The 17940-nt window shown below is 49.3% G+C and overlaps 1 protein-coding gene across 1 annotated transcript in view; it reads left to right on the top strand.

The window, feature by feature from the left end:
- LOC146870712 (apoptotic chromatin condensation inducer in the nucleus-like) overlaps positions 1–17940 on the top strand; it is a 593254-nt gene that overhangs the window by 224294 nt on the left and 351020 nt on the right. The window contains exon 6 of the mRNA XM_085643796.1: positions 7023–7125. Coding sequence (XP_085499922.1) covers positions 7023–7125 — 103 coding nt within the window. The remainder of the gene's footprint in view (positions 1–7022; positions 7126–17940) is intronic.

Below are 17940 nucleotides of genomic sequence, written 5' to 3' on the forward strand. Positions count from 1 at the left end.
CTGCCTGAGCTGATTTCTGTGGTATGCGTGCTGTCTCCACTATCGTGTGTAATGTGGTAATTGCATACGCTGCTGAAGTCGTACCATCTGGTAGCTTCAGGCATGATCCGTCTACCCACAACTCTCCATCTACATCTGAAAAGGGCGTATCCTGGAGATCAATACGACCCTTTGTTTGTTCCTCAGTCACAAGAATACAATCATGCGCTTTCTGCGCCTCAGGCTGGGTCTCGGGGTATGGCAACAATGTGGCCGGGTTTAATGTCACGCACCTTTTCAACGTAATATGAGGAGCCAAAAGCGTCAGCTCATATCCCGTTAAACGGGCACTGGTCAAATGCTGCGTCTTTGTTTGATTAAGCAGGGCATCCACAGCATGGGGAACTAACACCAACAATTTATGGGACAACACAATTCCTTCACTTTGGCGTATTGACACAGCTGTCGCCGCTACCGAGCGAAAACACCCTGGTAATGCTCGGGCGACAGGATCAAGCACAGCCGAAAAATATGCACAAGGGCGCTGCTTATCGCCGTGCATCTGCACTAAAACTGACAATGCACATCCATCTTTCTCATGCACATACAACGAAAAGGGTTTTGCATAATCAGGGGTCCCTAACACTGGTGCTGAACAAAGGGCCTGTCGCAGTTGCTGAAAAGCAGCATCACACTCATCTGACCAAGGGATTGGGATAGGCGTGTCTCTTGTCAAAAGAGCTAGTAATGGCTTAGCTATGTGTGAAAACCCCAATATCCACTGTCTACAAAAAGAAACAAGGCCCAAAAATGCACGCACATCCTTCTGCGTGGATGGTCTCGGTGTGTCCAAAATTACTTGGATACGATCTGGTGTGAGTGCACGCCCCTCCTTAGACAAAAGGTGACCTAAATAAGTCACCTTTGGTCTACAGAATTGCAATTTCTTCCGAGATACTTTATGATTGTGGGAGGCTAAAAAGGAAAGGAGGGATAACGTGCTCTTTTCACACAACTCCAGGGTGTCAGCCGCCAACAAGATGTCGTCGACATATTGAATGAGGGCGACCCCCTCGAGTAAAACAAAGGAATCCAACTGTCGTTTCAAAGCCTGACTGTAAATACTAGGGCTTTCTGTATAGCCTTGGGGAATTCTACAAAAACGATAAGATCTATTGTTTAATGTGAACCCAAAAAGAAATCGGCTATCAGGGTGAATGGGAATGGAAAAGAAGGCATTCTTCAAATCAATCACTGAAAACATGGTCGCCGTAGGCGGGACCAAGGTAAGCAACGTCGTGATATCAGAAACCACCGGGTACTGAGGTATCACGATCTTGTTTACCTCCCTCAAATCAATTATGAACCGATAGACCTTTGCATCCGTGTCCTTTTTCAAAATTGGGAGAATCGGACTGTTACAGATATTATAGGGAACTTCTTCCACTACCCCTACTGCGATCAAGTCTTGCACAATCTGTATGAGAGCCTCCTCGCCCTCCTGGGAAATACGATACTGCGGGAGGCGTGGTAACACCGCCCCCTCCTGGACACTAATGTGGACCGGAGGAATCACCATTTGTCCCACATCTGTGTCCGAAGTCGCCCATAAAGCTCGGGGGAGGGTAGCCAACAACGCATCCTCTGATATCGTACACATCCGCCCAGACCTGGGATAGTTGTCATTTAAGATCACCCTCACACCCTCAGGGGAGCAGCGGATTGTAGCCCTAAAGTACTTTAACATATCAAGGCCCATAATGTTATCCGGTGTATATGGAGCAAGCAGAAACGGACAGGGCGCAGAAAAACAATCAACTTTAAATGTAAGGGGCTGTGAAAGAGGGCTTCGGGAGAGCGTACCGTCAAACCCTACCGATGTAACCACTGAGCCGGATGGGGGAGCCCCCGGAACCAAGTACCTAGACAATGCACTACGTGTCGCTCCTGTATCTACTAGGAACTGATCAGTAGAACCTAAAACTTCAGCCGATACATAAGGACCCGTCTGATCGACCGGCACCTCAACTGATTCAGACCCCCATCCAACGCATTCCTATGCATGCTGCGAATCGTGATATCCCGATTGATCGATGTCCGATACATGATACTGGTGCTGGCGATCAAAAACATTTGAGCCATCTCGGTGCCGCCCGACAGTATCGAAACGGACATTATCGTTAGAATTCCCTCTAAAGTTCGAGAAGCCCCCCCTACCTCTCGAGCCACCCGGAGTGTGCCCCTGACGCGAAGCACGCAACGCTGGGCAATCCCTGGCCCAATGGCCCAACTGCTTGCAGTACGCACACTGGTTCCTATTCAAATCAGATCGGCCCGAAGGGGGACCATAAGATCCGCCCCTTCCTCTATTATTATTACCCCGTCGGGGCGGGCCGTATACTTGTGCTAACATCACCTTGGTTTTGAGATCTTTCGATTTCTTCTCCTCCTGGCCCTTCGCCTCGTGCTCCTGACGCTCATAATACTGAGCGATAGTCAGAAGGGCCGTCGGCGTCGCGGAGGACCAGGAACTCTCGCTCGCTTTTAGCCGGGCTGCAACTGCCGGTAGCAGATTAGCCACATATTTGTCCGCGAAAAGGTGGCGGCCCGTGTCGTCAGTAAGCGACTGGCCACTAAAATCATGAAACGTCTCCTCAAAGCGCGTAAAGAAGTCCGCAACTGACTCGTCAACTTTCTGTTTACATGCAGCTAACATATTCCAGTCAATCTTTTTAGGGGGGATAATCGTCTTCAACTTAGTCACAATAGCAGCGGGGAGATCTAAAATATTCTGGGGTGGTTTCTGTGCAGGCTTCCGTTCCCTATCCTCATCCTCAAGGTCAGACCACCGGGCCTTGAAGGCAACCGCATCGTCTACCTTTCGGACAGAGCGCCACGTATCCGGCGGTAGGATAAGGCCAAAGAACAGGTCTATATCCGCTAAGGTCATAATGCAAGAATTCAAGGCCCCCTCGACTTCTTCATAGAAGGCCGCTGGATTCTTGCGGGGGTCAGGCAGCGCATTCTTTAATGCCATAACATCGGCCCTATGCCATGGAGTGTAAACCCAATTATATACAAAATATCCCCTAGCATCGGCGGAGTTAATGTCCGAGCTAGTCCCTGCTCCCTTAGGAGGAACATACAAAGGCGCCGCCTCTCGCATTGGTTTAGCATGCACTATGTCATCCTTATCTGACTGGGAGGCAGATGGGTGGCCCCCTGCTGCAGACGAATCCGACTGCTTCTCCTCCTCCGTTTGTTGGCGTGCTTTCTCTCTAAGGGCCAGCACCTCGTCCCGCAAAGCGAACAACCGCCTCGCCGCCTCAGGAGCCTTAGGGGGAGAAAAAACACCATTACGTAATGCTCCGGCATCCGAAGACACTTCGTCAGGCTCAAGGACACTAGAATATTTTCGGAAAGCAGCAATTACTTCATCTGCGAAATGAGACAGAAAATACACCCTCTCTCTATCTTGCCACGACCCCCAAGTATGGAACAACTCCTCCTTAGATATCTTGCCCTTAAGGGCACGGAGGGAAAGTTTCCGAAGCTCAGCCATATGCTCGGCCGATAACATGGACCGTGTGTCTACCTTACCCGGAGCCGGGCCAGAATCTTGCGGCCGCGGAGCGGATGCGCCAACATAAGGGGGCGGAGAGCGATCTAGTAAATAAAAATCATCATCAGGATTATTAAGGACAGGATAAAGTGGCTGGCGAACAACATATTGACCCGAGACCTGTAGCCTACGCTCTTTCTCTTGTCTGTCCGTGTGCTCTTTGTCCTCCCGACGCTTCGCTTCCTGCGCTCGCACATGGTCATTCTTCCGTTGCTCTTTATCAAACAGCGCTTTCTCACGTTTCTCTCGCTCACGCACTTCCTTCACCCATAATCGCACACACTCAAACATATCCTGACGAGCACGTCGCTTACACATACACTGTTCCACATACTCAATCTTACGTATATCAAACGATCCATACAAAGGCCATCGCAACTCAGGATCCTTCCTTGTGTATTTCCTCCATAGCGTGCTGTACATTATGGAAGAAAGACCATGCTTCACATACATATCCCTATTAGGAGTCCCCTCTGGGGGGGCTGGAGCAGATTCCTCGAGGTTCAACCGGTTACCAAAACAGCAGCACCACTTACGGAGTGCGCTGAAAGCAGGCATGCTCAGAAATAGTGCAAAATATGCAATATTATAAGGAAAAAAATGGCACTTAATCGTTGCGCCGTTCAAAGTTTACACAGCTCCTGGAGAAATTTCTCCACATTACCTGCCTATATGTGTTGCAACGCATATATTTTCACAAAGACAAATTCAAAATATGACTAGTCATCATCAATCAAACTCAAATAGCCATCCCAGGCTTCAAAAACTCGGAGCAAGTACCGTACAACGGTTCTTACCAATCAAGAGTCCAGGTTCCAACTGCCAAGCTCCACAATCGCCCAAACGGCTCTCACGGCAGGACCGACAGAAGAGGTCTCAGTCGAGGACCGGCGCCACCCAGACGGTCAGCTCGGAAGGGAAGGAAGAAAAAACCTCGGGATGCCAGGGCTAAGACGCCGCTGGCAGTGATCACGTCCCCGGCCAAACTCCTCACCTTCGTCGCGACCAGTCCTTCGAGCATCCGAGTCGCCGATGAGCCCCACGTGACGGGCGCCAATTGATGAATACAGGCCCCAGCTAGGCCCGCAAAGCACAAGGGTTCGCTCTCCTGTAACGGAATCTATAAGGAAGTTGGCACGGAAACTGCAAAGTACAAAAACAACGTTTATTAACCCTTAAGGGTGGTCCTACAATCCACACAACACTCTTCAGTATTGCATGGAGTAGCACAAAGAACATTCGTACACAGTCCCCTTTTATACACAACAGAGGGGCTCATGAGTGGGTGGATACAACATGAGGTCGAAGAACATTACCATTTATGGTCATTCTCATTACTGAATCAATACATAGGCGGAGCCAACACACTCCTTGAGCCCGCGAAAGGACATGGTCAAGCAAGGCTAATTATAACAGATGTGGTCAAGTCTGGGCATGCGCCAGACGGACAAGAGGGAGCTATTTATAAACTGTTGCTAGGCAGATTACAAGAGCAGCTAACACAGAGGTCGGACTCTCCTCGTGGTGAACACATGGCAGCATGTCAATACAAAATGGAGTCCGGACTTCGGTCAACATAACGAAGAAAACATGATCGCAAGGGAAAGCATTAATGTTTTCAGTAAATGCTTAATCACATTCTGCCTTAATTCACAACAGTGGGATGCCAGCTTTAGTAATAGCGGGCACTTTTAATTTATTTAGAGCGCTATGCACACTTTTACGTTTACAATGGGGCCACACAATGCACCCTTTAAGATTAATAGCATGGGCACACATGATTGTACACTCAGCACACAAACATAATTTTTTTAAACTTAAATTACGTACAGACCTACGAAAATGCACCCTTTAATAGCACTGACCCACATTCAACAATCGCACTTGCCCCCTCCCTCGCCCGTCACACTGTAAACACTCAAACTATCAGCGCCTGTTCCACAAGTGCCACGCCTTCTTTTACTGCTCGCCAACCACAATTTCCACAGCTTTTATATTTGTACTCTGTGTTTCCTGTGTTGAAGGATATGAAAACCATCAATTGATTCTGTCCGACGTTCGTTCTGTGATTGAGTTGGTTTATTGGAGAGCAGCTGATTTTCTGAGATTAACATGTGCAATAGTTAATCGGCGAGCTGTATAAATTAGTGTCAAACTACGTTGCGTCCAAGAGCTTTATAGAGTCATGAAGCTTAGTGTCGGCATGCGCCCAGGCGGTGGGTAACTAGTCCTTAATAACTTAGAAATAAGATAATAAACAGTAAAATATTCTCTTTACTTTTATCATACTCATCACTCTGGATCAATATTCATGCAATGAGGAGGGTAGTCCAAGTCTTTCCCTTGAGCCAATTACCTGATTCACTCCATATTCAAATTATCTTTCGCAAACGTCATGATCGTTCCTCAAGTACAGAATTAACAAGCATTTGCAATGCAAGGTCTCGTATTTATGCGAGTTTATGCTACTGACATTGTAAATGACAATGCCTTTTATTTGTGTTAAAAACCAAAACATAAATAAAAGGCATTGTAATTTTACAAAGCCAATAGCTCAAACTCTTATAAATGCGAGACCTATTGCATTGCTAATGCTTGTTTTTAGGTCTCGCCTTGCCAAGCGCATGCGCTGGTCTGGCGAGACTTATTGAGTGGGCTAAAGTGCTACCAGGCCAGCCTAGAGCTACAGTGCATGTGCGCGGGCGCCGCGCTTTACTGCGATTACTTTCGCTTTGATGTTTGATCGCGATCACTTTCACTTTCGCTTTGCATAGCCAATAGGTCTCGCTTTTGGGACCTTATAATTATTTAGTTATGCAACTGTTGCATGGCTAAACACTTATAAGGTCCCAAAGGCGAGACCTATTGGCTATGCCAATGCTTGTTTTATGTTGGCCATGGTATGGAATGTACATGCAAGGGATGTGAGAACCTAAACTGCAATAAGGTTCCAGGAACGGCAGTTGTCCTGAAGCATGAGCTGGGCAAGTAGCTGTTGATGGTATCCTGAAGAAGCTAATAAACCAGTTGGATTTACCACTGTTCCTGTGCATTTTTCAACATATCAGATCTGCAGCATGTAACCCGTTCGACTGGCAGTAAGGTCAGATAAATCTAGCATTAACCATAAGGGCCTGCATACAACAGTTATATGTGTGTATCACATTAGAGGTGCTAGTGCATGCACGTATATCGGCATTGCGATATTTTGAGTCGCAGAGAACATTACTTGTTACTTGAGCAGCAGTGGTATCCAGATGCCATGGAAAAATCGGACACTAAAATGGCGTACAGTGGCATGGTATTTGAAGCTTTTGAGTGAGCAAATACACTCAGTTAACCCCATATCTGTGTGGCATACAAGGCTGGACTGGATGCTAGCGGTGGATTCTCTGACCACTATGCTTTGTACCCCCTGCAGATCGGCAAGGAGATGAGTCAAAACAACTTCATCAAGGAGTACCTGGAAAAGCAGCAGGAGCTCTTGCAGCAACGGCTAGCTCGAGACTCCGCAGAGTTGAGAGGTGAGTTAGGGGAATTGTCCGTTATTGCTTAATTATTAAGAAAAAAAACAATAATAAAAAAGTGCATTGTCCCAAAATTGTTCTTCTTAGGTTGCTTCCCACTTCCATTACTTGCACTGCTCATTTCCGGCACTGCCGCCTTCCACTACTGGCGCCCTCCAAAGCTGGCTGTAATACCTGAGCGGCTTACTGTCTCACTTTCAGTTGAATTCTCCCGATAATATATTGGAACAAGCATTGGCATAGCCAATAGGTCTCTCGCCTTTCGGACCTTATAAGTATTTAGTTATGCAGCACAATATCCTTACTGCAATAGCATTAACTGTTGCATGGCTAAACACTTTTAAGGTCCCAAAGGTGAGACCTATTGGCTATGCCAGTGCTTGTTTAACAATGCATTAGAACAGGGATACTCATAGTACGGCCCGCGGGCCGTCAGCGGCCCGGCAAGCCTTCCTTGGCGGCCCGCTGGGGCTCTCAGTTGTGCATACTTAATTCCGAGAGGTAATCAAATTGATTTCCGAGGCCCGTGTTTCAAGAGACTGCACAAGCGCAGACGTTCAAGTGGTGGCGCTAACAGAATTATGTGACTGGGAGGGAAAGTGCGAGCACTTTGGAGCAGCTGTCGAAAATCACATGGTGCTTCGAGTTACCACCCGGGATAGCCTTCCTTCGTGCCATGAGGCCTCCTCGAAGGCAAGCAATCTTGCCTCTTGGCTGACAGTGGCATGCATGGAAACCCCTCGAAGCTGTCAGAAATGGACTCGCCAAAAGGCCTCTTCGCAATAAACCACCTTCCCTAAATGTATTCCGGTCATATCTACTATCGGTGTGCTGCTACTTGTTTTTTGTGGCATCAAAAGCAAAACGCGTGCAGATTCCATCAAAAATCTACCCCAGTTTCTTTATTTGCCCCTTAAAAATACACAGTGCAAATTTTGCAGATAAACCCTGATAAATGCACAAAGCAGGTTTTCTATAATTCTCCCAGGACTTGATGATCATCATTGACTCGACCTGACGGTATTGAAGTGCTTTACATGAGCACCAGCTGCATTACAGATTAACACTTGCATTTTGTTAGGCACGGGGAGATTAGGTGATTTGCCCAGAATCACAGGATGCCGAGCGTCCCTGCCGTGTAAAATTACAGTTTCACTACGTTTTTCACCCAGCATACAGTTAACAGACATGCCAACACTCCCGATTCAGGCGGGAGACTAGCAATGAAACCTATTCCTGCAAGCAAAAACCCGATTCCTCGGGGTTTCAGCAGACAGGGCTCGGTATTGTGTAACGTGCTAATTCTTCCAGCAATAGTCAGAATGGCGATGCAGGAGGTCTAGAAGAGGTGAAATACCAACAAAGCCTCATTAACAAGCAATGGTCTGTGAAGTACTGGGAGGGGGGGGGGGGGTGGCGGCTGTGTGTGTGCCCGAAGCTGTTTCAGCCCGGGCTGACGAGGGAGGAGGGGGAGGGAGGAGGGGGGGGGGTGTATGCACTGGCCACAACCTGCCAGGCCAGTTCAAACTCTTGCATCCCCCTCTTTCTCAGCCTGCGATTGCGCTCCATGCTTCTGAAAGGTGATTTAAAAAACACGTGAATTTGCTTTCAAATGTCCGATCCTGCAGCAGCACATTCAAAGTCCATACATGACAGAAACCCGATTGAAGGCCCCATTCTCCTGAATTTTTTTTTTTTAACTCTCCCACTTTGCTTTTCTGGAATGTTGGCATGTATGAGTTAATATCAAATTCTTATGACATTAAACACTGTACTTTTGTATTTATTGAAAAACAGCTTTTTTCAAATGTACCAACCAAATGTTTAACAGGTTCTCACTGTGAGGAACATATTAAGTCAACGGCGCGTTAACATGTGTTGTTGTTGTTGTTGTGCTCATCTCTAGCCCGCCCCGCCTCCCAGCTGAGACGCCCTCGCCCCTCCCCCTCCACTACCCATATATGACAACAGTTCCCGCGCGCAGCGTCCACGCGCAGCGTCCGCGCCCAACCCGCGCCGAAGGTGCGCCAAAGGTAAGCCCGTCTACGCCCGTCCGCGCCTGGACCGCGCCCAGCGCCAGACCCCCTGCCCCGCGCGCTGCCCAGCCCTCCCGCATTACCTACGATGCCACCACCCTCCTAGCCCTTAACCCCGGTCGCGCCCCCAACTGCGTCCAAGCCGCTCCTGGACAGACCCATGGACCTTTCTCCTGCTACTCCTGCAAATTCACCGGCACCAACAACATCTCCGCTACTACCACACCTCAGATTCCCGACCCCAACCACCTACAATGCATCCTTCTCAACACCCGATCTGTCCACAGACACGCCATTGACCTATGGAATCTACTAGACACCACCTCCCCGGACGTCGCCTTCCTAACGGAAACATGGATGAACGCTTCCTCCGCCCCAGACATCACCATTGCCATCCCTGAAGACTATAAGATCACTCGCAAAGACCGTACCAGCCACACAGGAGGAGGAATCGCTATCGTCCATAAGAAATCAATCCGCATCTCAACCAGCTCTGACGCCAACCTCGCCAACTCCGAACACCTTCACTTCCAGATCCACATCGACCCCAAGACCACACTCAGAGGCACCCTCCTCTACAGACCACCAGGACCCCGCGCAAAATTCAGTGAAGACATCACGGACTTCATCACTCCACTCGCGCTCCCCTCCAAAGAATACATCCTTCTGGGAGACCTCAACTTTCACCTTGAAAAGATCAACGACCACAACACCACCACCCTCCTGGACAACCTCGCCAACCTCGGACTTAAACAACTGGTCACTTCCCCTACCCACATCGCAGGTCACACACTCGACCCCATCTTCACATCCAGCAATCATGTCTCCTTCAGCCACACTACGGATCTCCTCTGGACTGACCACAGCTGCGTTCACTTCACCTACAACAAGCCCAAACCCACCAACCACCTCCAACCGACTCTGCAAAGAAACTGGAACAAAATCACCTCCGACCAGATCTCCTCATCGCTCCTTCTAAACACCCCAGCCCACTCCTCGGACCCAAACCTAGCCGCCGCCAACTTCACCCTATGGCTATCCAACACCGCAGACACCTTAGCACCACTGAAAAAACGTCAAAGCAAACCTGGCAACAAGAAGGCCTCATGGTTCAACGATGATCTTAAGAAGTCCAAGAAACTCTGCCGCACCCTTGAAAAAGCGTGGAAAAAAGACCCAACCACCAACACCAAGGACGCCTTCAAAAACGCCACCCGCACTCACCACCAACTAATCCGAAAGGCCAAGAAAACAGCATTCAAGGACCGACTCGACAACAACGCCCACAACAGCAAGGAACTTTTCAACATCGTCAAGGAGTTTTCCAATCCCTCGGCCAACTCCAACGACATCACCCCCTCTCAAGCCCTCTGCGACTCCCTAGCCTCATTCTTCCACAACAAGATTGCAGACATCCACAACAGCTTCGACAACCAACCCGGGGCCCAACCCACCCAACCACATGCTGAACACTCTCCCCCCGCGAACACCCTTAACGACTGGAACCCAATCTCCACTGAGGACACCATCCGCCTAATGAACTCCATCCACTCAGGATCCCCCACAGACCCATGCCCTCACCACATCTTCAACAAAGCAGACTCCGTCATAGCACCGCACCTCCGAGACGTCATCAACTGCTCCTTCAACTCCGCCACCTTTCCGGAAACCTGGAAACACGCTGAACTCACCGCCCTTCTGAAAAAACCCACAGCGGACCCCACCGAACTCAAAAATTACCGCCCCATCTCGCTCCTTCCATTCCCGGCCAAAGTAATCGAGAAAGCTGTCAACAACCAGCTCACCGCTTTCCTCGAAGCCAACAAATCCCTCGACTCCTCACAATCTGGCTTCCGAGCAAAACACAGCACTGAGACCGCCCTTATCGCAGCAACAGACGACATTCGAACCCTACTGGACAATGGAGATACAGTCGCCCTCATCCTCCTCGACCTCTCTGCTGCCTTCGACACAGTCTGCCACAGCACCCTTTTACAACGCCTCACCAACATCGGAATACATGGAAAAGCACTTGGATGGATCACCTCGTTCCTCACCGGAAGAACCCAGAGAGTCCGTCTTCCACCATTCAAGTCCGAGGCCACCGAAGTCATCTGTGGCGTACCACAAGGATCCTCTCTCAGCCCCACCCTCTTCAACGTATACATGAGCCCCCTCGCGACCATCGCCCGCCAACACAACCTCAACATCATCTCTTACGCGGATGACACTCAACTGATCCTTTCTCTCACCAAGGATCCCAGCACCGCCAAAACTAACCTACACGAAGGAATGAAAGAAGTTGCTGAATGGATGAAACATAGCCGTCTGAAACTGAACTCGGATAAAACAGAAGTCCTCATCCTAGGTACATCCCCCTCTGCATGGGACGACTCTTGGTGGCCGGTAGCCCTTGGAAAAGCACCCATCCCGACAGACCACGCACGGAACCTAGGCGTTATCCTGGATTCTTCACTTTCAATGAACAGACAAGTCAGCGCCGTATCTTCATCTTGCTTCAACATTCTTCGCATGCTCAAAAAAACATTTCGATGGATCCCCACCGAAACCAGGAAAACAGTCACCCATGCTCTAGTCACGAGCCGACTGGACTACGGAAACACCCTCTACGCAGGCACTACCGCTAAACTCCAAAAGAAACTCCAACGAATACAAAACGCCTCAGCCAGAATCATATTAGACATCCCTCGCAACGAACACATCTCTGGTCACCTGAAAGACCTCCACTGGCTACCCGTCAATAAGAGAATCACTTTCCGACTGCTAACCCACGCACACAAATCACTCTACGACATCGGACCAGAATGCCTCAACTCAAGACTGTCCTTCTACACCCCCTCCCGTCAACTACGTTCCTCCAGCCAAGCCCTCGCCACCGTGCCTCGCATCAACAAGACCACCATGGGAGGCAGATCCTTCTCTTACCTGGCTGCTAAAACATGGAACTCACTCCCCACTCACCTTCGCCTTACCCAGAACCACCTGGCTTTCAGAAAGCAACTTAAAACGTGGATTTTTGACAAGTAATCCTCCCCCCCCCCCTCCTTAGCGCCTTGAGACCCTCTGGGTATGTAGTGCGCTTTATAAATTCTCTGACTTGACTTGACTTGACTAATTGGTGGAACAACTTTTCGTTTTCGCTTCACATTTGCGTGCTTTTGATGTCCCAGGCTGCTCACACCAGCAGAGGAGACTTCTGCAAACACACTTAGCACATGAAAGGGTGTTTGGTGCAGTCACACTGCCCAGTGCCAGGGGGGGGCAGGGCCGCTAGAAGCACCTTTTGTTTTCCTGGTAATCAGATTGTCAGTCTGTTGTTGTGACAACTGCTTTACATTCTCGGCTCTAATCTTTGCTGAGTGGCTCAGACAGGGGGCAGGTGAAGTCTCAATGACCAAAACTACTGACTGCAGGGCAATGTCAGCATGGCTGGGGAAAGTCAGTAGGATTTCTTATAGCGTTTCCTGTCCCACTTTTGCACAGATAGAGGCAGGGACAGATAGAGGCAGGGACAGACAGAGGCAGGGACAGACAGAGGCAGGGACAGACAGAGGCAGGGACAGACAGAGGCAGGCAGGGACAGACAGAGGCAGGCAGGGACAGACAGAGGCAGGCAGGGACAGACAGAGGCAGGCAGGGACAGACAGAGGGAGGCAGGGACAGACAGAGGGAGGCAGGGACAGACAGAGGGAGGCAGGGACAGACAGAGGCAGGGACAGACAGAGGCAGGGACAGACAGAGGCAGGGACAGACAGAGGCAGGCAGGGACAGACAGAGGCAGGCAGGGACAGACAGAGGCAGGCAGGGACAGACAGAGGGAGGCAGGGACAGACAGAGGGAGGCAGGGACAGACAGAGGGAGGCAGGGACAGACAGAGGGAGGCAGGGACAGACAGAGGGAGGCAGGGACAGACAGAGGGAGGCAGGGACAGACAGAGGGAGGCAGGGACAGACAGAGGGAGGCAGGGACAGAGAGAGGGAGGCAGGGACAGAGAGAGGGAGGCAGGGACAGAGAGAGGGAGGCAGGGACAGAGAGGGAGGCAGGGACAGAGAGAGCGAGGCAGGGAGGGAGGGAGGGGAGAGGGATATGGATATGGATATGGATATGGAGAGGGATATGGAGAGGGATATGGAGAGGGATAGGGAGAGGGATAGGGAGAGGGATATGGAGAGGGATAGGGAGAGGGATAGGGAGAGGGATAGGGATAGGGATAGGGATAGGGATGGGGGAGGGGGAGGGGGAGGGATATGGATATGGAGAGGGATATGGAGAGGGAGAGGGAGAGGGATATGGATATGGATATGGAGAGGGATAGGGAGAGGGATAGGGAGAGGGAGATGGATAGGGAGAGGGATAGGGAGAGGGAGATGGATAGGGAGAGGGATAGGGAGAGGGAGATGGATAGGGATAGGGAGAGGGATAGGGATAGGGATAGGGAGAGGGAGAGGGATAGGGAGAGGGAGAGGGAGAGGGAGAGGGAGAGGGAGAGGGAGAGGGATGGATGGAGAGGGGGAGAGGGAGGGATGGATGGAGAGGGGGAGAGGGAGAGGGAGATGGATGGAGAGAGAGATGGATGGAGAGGGGGAGAGGGAGAGGGAGATGGATGGAGAGAGAGATGGATGGAGAGGGGGAGAGGGAGAGGGAGATGGATGGAGAGAGAGATGGATGGAGAGGGGGAGAGGGAGAGGGAGAGGGAGGGATGGATGGAGAGGGGGAGAGGGAGAGGGAGAGGGAGGGATGGATGGAGAGGGGGAGAGGGAGAGGGAGATGGATGGAGAGAGAGATGGATGGAGAGGGGGAGAGGGAGAGGGAGATGGATGGAGAGAGAGATGGATGGAGAGAGATGGATGGATGGAGAGAGAGATGGATGGATGGATGGAGAGGGGGAGAGGGAGAGGGAGAGGGAGAGGGAGAGGGAGAGGGAGAGGGAGGGATGGATGGAGAGGGGGAGAGGGAGAGGGAGGGATGGATGGAGAGGGGGAGAGGGAGAGGGAGATGGATGGAGAGAGATGGATGGATGGAGAGAGAGATGGATGGATGGAGAGATGGATGGAGAGAGATGGATGGATGGAGAGAGATGGATGGATGGATGGATGGAGAGATGGATGGAGAGAGATGGATGGATGGAGAGAGAGATGGATGGATGGATGGAGAGATGGATGGATGGATGGAGAGATGGATGGATGGATGGAGAGAGAGATGGATGGATGGATGGAGAGATGGATGGATGGATGGAGAGATGGATGGATGGATGGAGAGATGGATGGATGGAGAGATGGATGGATGGAGAGAGAGATGGATGGATGGATGGAGAGAGAGAGAGAGATGGATGGATGGATGGAGATGGAGAGATGGAGAGAGAGAGATGCGCGCATGCCGGGTCTGGTGGCTCAGTGGACGAAGGCATCCGCTGCAGGGGCCTGTGTTCAAGCTCATGGTCACAGTTTTTTTTTCTAGCCCCGCCCCCTCCCCCGCTGGCCCCGCCCCCTCCCCCACTGACCCCGCCCCCACCGGTGCGGCCCTCGGCCACAAACCACACTCTAAATTTGGCCCCCGAGAGAAAGTTTGTGAGTACCCCTGCATTAGAACAATCATTGCATGTATTTCAATGTGGAACCATTGCATCTTTGTATATTTGTATCAATGAACTTCTCGTGGTTTCATAAATATGTCTTTAGCCTTTGAATAATCAGATAAATTGTGAAAATATGAATAAAGTAAAAAATATCATAAAATGACAACAAATAATATGATTACGCGCATGACTTGATCATTCTAGTAATGGGCAGCTCAAGTGAGCCAATAGAGAAAGAATACAGGTCGCATTGGAGTTTTTTTCTTATTTTCTTTGTGGTTTTTTCCCCCCTTGCTCCTTGACCTACAAATTAATTCCAGGGGGTACCTTTCTATCTATATTGCAAAGCCAGAGGAATGGCAGCCCACGAAAGTGACAATTGCTAAGAGTAGTCAAGTCAGAGCTAGAAAGAGAGCGAGAAAAGACTGAAAGAGAAGGGGGAGAGAGAACGTTGAAAAAGAGAGGAAGAGATAAACAGAGAGAGAGGGTTTTTGAGAGAAAGACAGAGACAAACGTTAATAGAGAACGAGTGAGAGACAGACTCTTAGGGCGGGAAGCCTTTTAAACCGGAGAGTGAGAGAAAAGCTTATGGATGTAAATAGAGTGGAACCCAAAAAATTAACAAGGAGAGCTGAGCCAGAGCCGAGCCAAGGGTTGGCTCTGGCTCTAAGAGCCCGTGCATGAGCAGAGCCCTACATTTATTTGTCACGTAAATCATGCAACAAGCATTACATTAGCTATGGGATAAATTACCCCTTACCATACATTATAAGGGCTTTGTAAGTCACTGAGGAGATCTGCTACCATATAGAGGAATGAGACCAAAGGCTGAGTTAATTTATAAGGTTATGAAACTCTGAGGTGACTTACAATATCTTCATCATATACATCAGAGGGTAACTTATACCTTTAAATATATGGTCTTACAATCACCTTCCCCACAAACCACTTAAATCCTTGGTGAGTAGCTCTTCATATGCAAGAGAGACCATCTTTGCAAATGTAAAGAATACAAATAAATCTCTAGTGCAAAACTAAACACATCCAAAAAGCTGTTAGATATTTGTTGCAAAAAGATATTTGAATGAGTGTAATACAAGCAAGTTTATTTTTTTAAAGCGTATAGCTCGGACTGTGTTGAAACGATTCTAACTTTTCTATAGCTACCTAATGAGTGCAAAAAAATAAAAATGTTGCCATAAATATCTCCTTTCTTCATGCACTGTTAGAAAAACAGCTGAGAAGAAAAAAAAGTCCCTTTCTTTTTCCTTCTTTAAACAGCTGCTATATTTATGCTCAGTGACCTAACCTGCCTTTTCCCTCACTGCTGGCTCTGGCAGCAGGCACTGGGATGTCAGAACTTAACTGTAATGAGTTATTACAGTTGAAAAGCCAGTCCTTTCTTTGTATTAAGCAGCTGGGTGCATCACAAATCGCCTATTGTAAAGAATTTAGAACCAGGAATTGAAGAATCTCATGGATTATAGTGTGGCAAGGTATCTTCAGAAGTCGAATGTATTTCTTGAACAATTCCAAAGTGTTTCACATTTGTACATCAGATTATTGGAAAAGAATTTATTGAAAGTGACAATTTCTCAACATGGACTCAGAAACTTTCCTACCTGCATCCTGATGGCAATCCTATTAGTAAAGTAAGAGGCTTGTCAGTTGTCATGTATGCCTTAAATGTCGCCTAGATTCTCATCTTCGATGGAGCAACACTAGGCCAGCAACGCAAACACGACATATTTATTTTATACAAGGTACTTCCTAAATTCACCATTTGAAGGTTCTCTGTGTGATGCTGCACAAGAAAAGAGGCTTGATGAAATAAAAACATGTACGTAGGATCACAGAATTGGGTTAAGTAGGGAAGCTAGATTGATCCCAGATATTTTAGTTTCACATTGTCCAATTTAGCCACTAGATGGGCTTCTCTTGCTGACATCAAATGGTAATACCTTCTGCTTCATTGAGGCAGAATGAGATTGGCGTGTGGGTAACAGGCAGAAGCCAGATTTTATTTTTTGGGCAGTTTCACATAGTGCACACCTTGCCCAATGACATAACAGTTCTTAACAGAGACAGACCATACGGTCTGTTTTTTCTGGCACAGGAAGATTTGCCGGAATCCAATGGATGTTCAGCCGAGGCTGGGATTCAAACCAGATGGTACACGGGTGGCAGATGTAACACCAGGGAACATCATCTCCCTGAAACTCGGCTTGTTTTTGGCGTGAGGCCCCCAGAAGCCCACGAGCTGAGCCACAGCCACAGCCACGAGTTGAGCTCCAGCCTGGCGAGAGAGGGAGGGAGAGGAGCAGGGGTGATGGCAAAGGGCGAGAGAGTCACTGAATGAAAAGTGCCTTGAACCGAGAGTATGCGAGAGAGTAGTAAAGAGACTGGAAGAGGCAGTAAGAACTTCAAAGAGAAAAACCAACTTTGAGAGGAAATGAGAGAAGAGAGACACTGTTAGAGATAGTTGTAGCTGAGAAAGACAGTTACAAAGTGTAGGAACAGAGAGGCCTTTTCGTATTGAAGTTGGTTGGAGACCGCAGCAAAACGGAGGCCATCAAATGATTTTTGGGATCTGCTGTCGGGAGGCGAAGAATCCAGAATCCGTGTTTTTGCGTCAGCAGCCGCCATCGACACAGTGAGCAGTGAGCAGCGCGGTGAGCCGAGCAGCAAGGGATCCGCTGGGTGAACCCGGCCACTGCTTTCACTATTGCCAGCAAACAGACGAGCTATCCGCTGCTTCGCTCCTTCATCTTTTGAGTTGAAGTCGGAGCAGCTTAGCGAGGAGCCCGAGGTGAGGCAAGGGACTTTAACCCCTGTGTGGTGCATTCTCCGTGCCTTCTCTGTGCCCTCAGTGCTCCCCCTGCTTTGCCAGCTGAGACGGAAGACGAGAGAGGTCACCAATTGCCTTCCACAGAAACTGCCTATCACTTTCACTGCTTCTTCTCTTACCGGTGCCATTACTTGTGTTCGATGTTGTTCAACTGCTCAAGTTTTAAAAGCCTGAAATGATAGCCTGTCAGAGACGCTGTGCGTTGTGCTCCGCAAGGGGAGCGTGAGCTGTGCCTACTGTTACAGAGGGGGACTGAGGCACTGAGGGAGAGCTGGTTCGGGGCCTCACCAGTTTTGACTCTGACCACGAGAGGGCAGCAGAGGGCAGCAGTG

The sequence above is a fragment of the Triturus cristatus genome, chromosome 1_1 (assembly GCF_964204655.1).
Source record: "Triturus cristatus chromosome 1_1, aTriCri1.1, whole genome shotgun sequence".
In the NCBI taxonomy this organism is placed as follows: Eukaryota; Metazoa; Chordata; class Amphibia; order Caudata; family Salamandridae; genus Triturus; species Triturus cristatus.